The sequence below is a fragment of the Puntigrus tetrazona genome, chromosome 8, assembly GCF_018831695.1.
Source record: "Puntigrus tetrazona isolate hp1 chromosome 8, ASM1883169v1, whole genome shotgun sequence".
Classification (NCBI taxonomy): Eukaryota; Metazoa; Chordata; class Actinopteri; order Cypriniformes; family Cyprinidae; genus Puntigrus; species Puntigrus tetrazona.
Genome location: NC_056706.1, coordinates 21,691,767 through 21,698,846, shown reverse-complemented (window position 1 = coordinate 21,698,846; position 7,080 = coordinate 21,691,767). Strand labels below are relative to the sequence as shown.

General features: G+C 41.2%; 2 protein-coding genes across 2 annotated transcripts in view; one reads left to right on the top strand and one right to left on the bottom strand.

Moving 5' to 3' along the window:
• acsl2 (acyl-CoA synthetase long chain family member 2) overlaps nt 1-1,039 on the top strand; it is a 31,410-nt gene extending 30,371 nt beyond the window's left edge. The window contains exons 19-21 of the mRNA XM_043247175.1: nt 15-116; nt 205-276; nt 440-1,039. Of these exons, the coding sequence (XP_043103110.1) occupies nt 15-116; nt 205-276; nt 440-580 (315 nt within the window). The 3' untranslated portion in view covers nt 581-1,039. The remainder of the gene's footprint in view (nt 1-14; nt 117-204; nt 277-439) is intronic.
• Nucleotides 1,040-1,220: 181 nt separating this feature from the next.
• The window catches only part of bin3 (bridging integrator 3), a 49,642-nt gene continuing 43,782 nt past the window's right edge, over nt 1,221-7,080 (bottom strand). Inside the window, exon 9 of the mRNA XM_043247176.1 lies at nt 1,221-2,369. Within this exon, the coding sequence (XP_043103111.1) occupies nt 2,223-2,369 (147 nt within the window). The 3' untranslated portion in view covers nt 1,221-2,222. The remainder of the gene's footprint in view (nt 2,370-7,080) is intronic.

The window sequence follows — 7,080 nt, the reverse complement described above, 5'->3', positions numbered from 1 at the left end:
GTTTCTTCGTCTAGTCTCATCTGATAGGAGTCGTCGTTCCAGACCCGGAGGTGTTTGTCGACTGGGCCAAAGAAAGAGGGATTGTGGGATCGTATGAAGAGCTTTGTCAAAATCCTGTGAGATTTAGTGTTTTCCATTTCACTAGAGGTCGAATTTTCATTCTTGGGCGAACCGTTTCTTTAAACTGAATGACATTTCTTTCAGGATGTGAAGAAAGCCGTGCTGGAGGACATGACGGCTGTGGGGAAGGAGGCAGGACTCAAGTCATTTGAGCAGGTAGAGGGGCATTCTGGGTCATTCACAGCTTAAATGATAGCACGTATCGCATATCGTGTGAAAACCGTTCATCGTTCGTGCGCTGTGCGGAAACGCATTCACGGAGGAAGTCTCTAGTCAAAAGTCTTGAGCATCAACACGGAGCCTTCTCTCTCTTTCTCAGGTGAAGGACTTGTATCTGCACCCTGAGATGTTTAGCGTGTCAAACGGCCTCCTCACGCCGACCCTGAAGAGCAAGCGCGTGGATCTCCGGCGAGTGTTCAGCGAGCAGATCGCACAGATGTACAGTAAATCATCCACATAGACCCCACGCTCACTCCTTTACAAAGCCATCTTCTCGGAAACATTTCCACTAACTTAAAGCTCGCTACTGACAGGAAACCGTTCTCCATAATTTATGATAAATCGCATCGAAGTCTTCACATCTTCGCTTCATGAAGCGATCTAGATTGCGTTTTAGATTATTTTTAGACCACTTTAATAGTTTGAAGTGAGGTCCCGCAGACGCTCAATCCTAATACCTAGTTCAGGAACATTTAAGTTGCAAGATTTGAGAACTTATTTTAACGAATAGCATTTGAATCATAGCTATTTTACAGTTTTGTAAGTTGCACCTCTAAAGAACAATCTGTATGAAAGCTTTGTTTCATTTGTCGTCAGTCTGTACATGTTTTCAACTGTAAATGTTTGACTAATTGCAGCCGATAGAGATACTGTATTTTACTTCGTTTTATCGACAAGAGGAATAAAGACAATGCCTTACTACGGTTTTCTTTTTATACCAGCTCTGACACAATCAGCCGTTGGAAGCGTAGATCTGATTGGTTCACGTGGATGTCACTCGGGAAGCTTTGTGCTTTGGCGAAAAGGTATTAGGATGTTGATCTGCTGCTTACAAAAAGGCAAGATAAGATAACTTTAAAAGAAAATCAAGAATTCAGACGTTGAATATTCACAACCAATTTACTGTAAGAACGGTTGACAAACAGCAAACAATTTGTTTCAAGGAAAACAATTTTACAGACGAAAACTGCACACACGTTTGGGAAGCGTAAGGCTGTGTGGTCCAGAGAAAACGTTTGATGTTCGAGTCGAAATTAATTTCTTTTGAAAGCAGGAATGTGAAAACGGTAAGTTGCTTGGTAGATGTTTCATCCAAATGAATTCATTCAAACCGGACCACAGTGAGCAACGTGACCCGCTGTGAAGGCACATTTTAAATAGATCTAGAGACTCTTCCAGTTTAAAAACTACACTACGTAGTGATTGTCAGTAACTGATGCTATTCACAACAAAAAAATAAATTAGATGAAAACGTGTGGCTTAGATAATGGCCCTTGTGTATTATGGCTGTAAGACTGCTGGTCTTTCCTTCATTACGAACACAATGAGCACAAACACAGGTCAGATACAAAAAAAAGGAGAGAAATGCTTCACGTGTGTCAGTAGAGGGAAGCAGAGTATCATTTAAAGGCATGCAGTTCAATGTATCTTCAACAATCCACTGCACTGTTCCAGTGTTACACTATTTAAAAAAAAATTAAAAGCTGGAGAACATCAAATGTTCATGTATTAAAAACAAACTAAGCTTATTTTACCTTCAATATTAATTTGGCCTGTGGTGAATGGAAACGCTTTAAGATACAGATGCAAGCTATCTGTTAGAAATTCAGTTATAAAGATCGTAATAAAGTGAACTGACACGACTACAAAAACTTAACACAGGACGTAACTGGAAAAAGAGAAGGTAATTAATCCCAGCTGAGAATCTGAACACGTTTAAAAGTTACCGTTAAAAGGTTTTACAGCATCATTAGTGTTTTCTGATGGCTTCATATGTCGAAAAGATATTCAAAATAAGACTTCTACATTAACAAACAAAAACAGAGAAATAAATTAAACCTTGACGTGACTTCATTAAAAGTAAGCCGTGGATGTTTTCCGTCTCAGTCGTCGGCCACGATGGACAGCGCACGCAACTCGTTCAGTTTAGCTTCGTTCTCTTGCTTTCTCTGTTCATCTGTCAAACCGCCCTGATCAATCTGATCCGTCAGTTCAGTGAAGATCTTGTGCATCTCTGTAAAATAGGCCACCTGACAGGAAACGAAAGGAAAGGAAGGTCAGTAACACTTTTTCTACCCTTAAGAAAGCCATTCCAAACAGAACAAAGTTAAATTGCGCTCAAGTAAGCTTCTGAACAACTTCCATTTTTTTAATGCATCTTTTCTTCATGTAGTCACAGGGAATGATGGGAAAAGCACACTGTGCTTGAAATTAGTGCTATTTCAATAGGAAAGGAAAACGAATGCAAAAAAATTCAAACGTATTCTCGAGGACCTTTACTCTCATAAACTGGCTAAATTTAATTCTTAATCACATAAAATGCATATAAACAATTAACATTCACAAATCCAGCTGCATATGATCAATGCCACCTAAAAGGTGACCGTAAGGGACACGCCCCTAAAATTCCAAGCCACGCCCATTTATATTACCACACCCTATGAAAGTCAACCCCTAAGATACCCTACTGTGACGTTCTTCACCTTGTAAGAAGGACACAGCCCAGACTAAACTAAAATAGAAAATGACTGCACATCCAAGGCCTTAATTTGTACACGAAATCACTTTACGCTAAATAAAGAAGTCGACTTTTTCCGTACAAGGGATATTCTTCCCTCCCGCTCAAACAGGAAAATGCTTCGGCACAGAGATACCGCTCGTGGGTCTGTGGGTAGCAGGTGACCCTGATCTTCTGCGATCGCTGTGTGAGCGAGCGAGTGTCGGCTGAAAGCTTTCTTGACACGTCCCGCCCCTGCTCTTCCCCCGGCCCGTGAGTCAGGGGTCCCGCGAGAGACGCTTTGATGATTAATAGCCTTTAATCACATTACAAGACTCCAGGAGGAGTGGGCCGCCATTGAAAGCGCTGGGAAATACAGCTGCTCGGCTCTCAAACCTACACACAGCACATTTATTCAAGCTGCTTACTGTATGTGTGCGCTCGCAAACAAATCCACATCTACTATGGCCTTAAAATCCAGCGAAAAAAAAAAAAAAAAACATTTCTCAGTGGTGCAAAACTCATGCTACAGTATGTGACTGCTAAGCGCTGTCGGTTGCCAGGGTGTTCTGTACGGTTGCTAGGTGATTCGAAACCTTATTGACTTTTAAACAGACAAAACTAAATAAAAAGACTACAAAATAAACGTTTGTTCAAATCACTGACCCTAAAGATGAGCAATAAAAATAGCAACGCATCACTTAGCGGTACCCGTGTGAATGCAGAGCCATTAAAAGCTAAGACTTTCACATGGGGCAATCGAACTAGAACGCTGTTTCCTTGTTGGTGAGAAACGCGCAGAATTTCGATTGATGAACAACTCCATTGTTCACACAGGAGCCATCGGGTTCAGACACCCACGGATTGCAAAGACACTTTTTAGGGTTTTTTCAGGGCAGATGTATAAATGCGGCACCAAACACTGTGATGAAGCACATCTCTTTTGAATAGATTGTGTAAACTGCCTCTGGGATTGCTCGAAATGACTTCAGACTCTAATCAAAGACTCCACGCTGGCCGTCAGTGGCACTCTGTGATCTATGAGAGGCCAGTTCCTGCCCAGTGCTGAATGGAAGCGGATACTGGTCTGTCCTGTTTATGGTGGTCTCACCACATGAAGAGCGGAGAGGGGATCTGTTTGCCGTGCAGCACGTGGGGCTGGAAGAAAAACTAGTTCAGAGGAAAATCCGCCTTGGACCTGTCAGAGATCAATCAAAACAAGCAATGAATGATGCCGCCACACACAAGCTAAAACGCAGGTACGGCACCGTATTTATGTCTCGGCTTCAGGCGGCACACCCACGGACCGTTTAAAAGCCGTATGATACATGTTGCACAGACAGGAACTTTCTCGAAACGGCAAGCTTCAATTTGATTGGTTGGTTTGACGCAGCTTTTGGTAGTCAATGACCGTGGTCTGTAGAAAGACTTGGTAGCAAGAAAACGTGACATCCTCAAATAACTGCCCAAACCGGCTTCGATTCAGAGTTAAGTCCATTAAACAATCGGTACTTATTGCTTTCAGAAGGAAGGATATTCTGACCGCAAAGTCAACATACATTTCCAATCATTCCTTAGCTGCTGTCTGACTATTTGTGGAGACAGCTGTGTCATGATTCGAAGGAGATACCACAGCAATCTATTATTGTGGTTTCGGCGATTTTAGATTTATCGCTCTTTAAAAATCACACACAGAAAAAACAAAATCAACTGTGGTCGTCGTCGAACACATCATCCAGACAGACCCTTCCGGTTCAAGCGAGTGATTCTTGACCAGAAAAAGCTTCAAAGGGAATTAGTATTTATGCTTCTGTCACACACACATTAATATATTCTAAACACAAGGCTAATTAACTAATTAAACGCATATACACACAAATTGTAACACAGGGTGTACACTATAAGCCACAGATGTCCAAAACTGAGTCTGCCTACACATTTAGCATCACGTCACCTCAGAATATTCAATAAATCAAAGAACAATAAGGCCACCCGTTAAGTGACAAAGTGAAAAGCAAAATTTGGGTAAAGTATGTCCACTGTGGAACAATTACACAATCAATGGAACCGCTACATTAGATCTTGAGCTGATTTTTTTTTTCATAAGCACTATTGAACTTTAAATGCCTTCTTTAAAACACAAAGTAACCCTTATATTTTCTCTTCTTTCCAGAACTCTCAGGGGTCTCCAACCCTGCCTTTAACTTTCAAGTAATCGTGAAAACCTTGATTAACTGGTTCAAGAGTTTCTGATTAGAATCGGAAGTAAACTCTCCAGGATGGTACCAATCCAACAGCTGGGATGGGTATTCCTGGTCCGGCAGTTCCTAAATTCCAGAATATGTCAGCCAGTGTGGACACAATGCATTTTGAACAGGTTTAGACCAGTATGCTTATATAGCTGACCATTAACACTTTGTAGCAGTATATGAAAAGATATCATATCAAATCAATTCAATATGGAGTACAGCAAGGCTCTATACTAGAACCGCCATTGGTTTTCACCCTCTACTGAAGATGAGGTTTGTGAATATATTTATGCCTCGAAAGATTTCCCACCCGTGTGAAACGTTAAGACTCAAAGCGGTGGCTTCTGGGAAACAAGTCGGCACGTGTAAATTTGGCTCATTCCGAGGACATCCAGGATGTTTGTGCATGCATCTTTCTTTAGGCCAAATTTCTATTTGTCCTCATCCCCTGATATAAGGCTGTGTGTGTGTGTGTGTGTGTGTGTGTGTGTGTACGAATGACTCAGCAGGATGAGGGACTCTCAGCATGACTGAATGTTCAGTGAGTCAAACTGTGTCCACTCCAGGACTACTGGAAACACAAACACACACTGTCTAATGTGACGTCCATCAGATACAGAGGGAGGCAGCACCTATAGTAAGCAGTCTCAGGAGTCCACCTACACCCGCTATCTGACAGACACCCTCCTCTACCTAGTCACGGAGGGCCGCTGTTGGTTGACTGTGTCTTGGAGTATGTGGGTGTTGGAGGTATGGCACTCTGGGTTACTGAAAGCGCTTGATGAATGAGACTCGGTCATCTGCTAGGCCTCTCTCTCTCTGCTGCCCATCTGTTAGCTGAGAGCTCGAGGAAAGACTGCATTTCAGGCCTAATCTATGCTCAGCTTAATACATTCATGTGTTCATTTATTTATAACCTTTATTTTTTCCACAGAGCACCCACATCTGGTTTTCAATAGAGAAAATGACAAAAGCGAAGCGTCACAAAGTGTCGCTACACAAAGGACTGTTATCTCAATAAAGTTTGCAATGGTTTTGGCTAATGGAAGTTTGATGATGTTCCATCCATGACATTTACAAGCTGAATTCAGCTGCTGTCAATTAGTCCATGCTAGCAGACCAGAAGACAAAATCAGCTACTAGATGACTCCAGTTATACAAATGTACATCCAGTAATCTGTTCTGCATGCTGATTAGTCAACACAGTGCTCTAGGTTTTTATACATATAAGTGATAATGTACAGTCAGATGGTAATCTTTGTAAAAATGACTAACTGCCACTTTTTTAGCCTTCACTATGTGTGAATGAAGGCTTCCATGACTGTTAAAGGCTCTTAATGGAACCATGACAAAAAAAAGAACATTTATTCTTAGATTGTCGGGATTGAATTGAGATTCCAATATGAGTGCCCTACACCTTCAATACAAGCTTCCAAACGACTTGTAGGCTCACTGTGTGTATGACGCCATTGTTTGTCGTCATGAAGTCTGTTTCCCTTTTGGTTAATCCTTCTCAGGCTAATCAGATAACGCAACATCAAACCTACTAACACTTGACACGTTCACATTAAGAATCATCTCCTCAATTAAGAAAACGTAAAACAAGCTGAATAAATAAAAATCTGAACACTTCTTTTAAACTTTCTACAAAGTAATGAAAACTACGAGTAAACCGTTAAACCAGTCAATACACAAGATGTAAAATATTCTCATTTTGATCATTGTAATATAGCAACATTTTAAACAAATTGTATACATTTAGGTATTATTCTTCATTCTTAGAAGATATTAAATGATAATTTTCATACAACTTCCCATGTAATTCGTCAGTTATACCAGACCTGTAACAACAGTGGATGTCCAAGTAGACAGTGAGCAGAGGCATTTTTAAGATGGCATTTTTTTGGGATCATAGGGCACTGGATCAGGTCCTGACAGATCTCGACTGCCCACAGAGGCTGCCCTGAGCTGTGAAGATTATGGCTTTTTTAAATG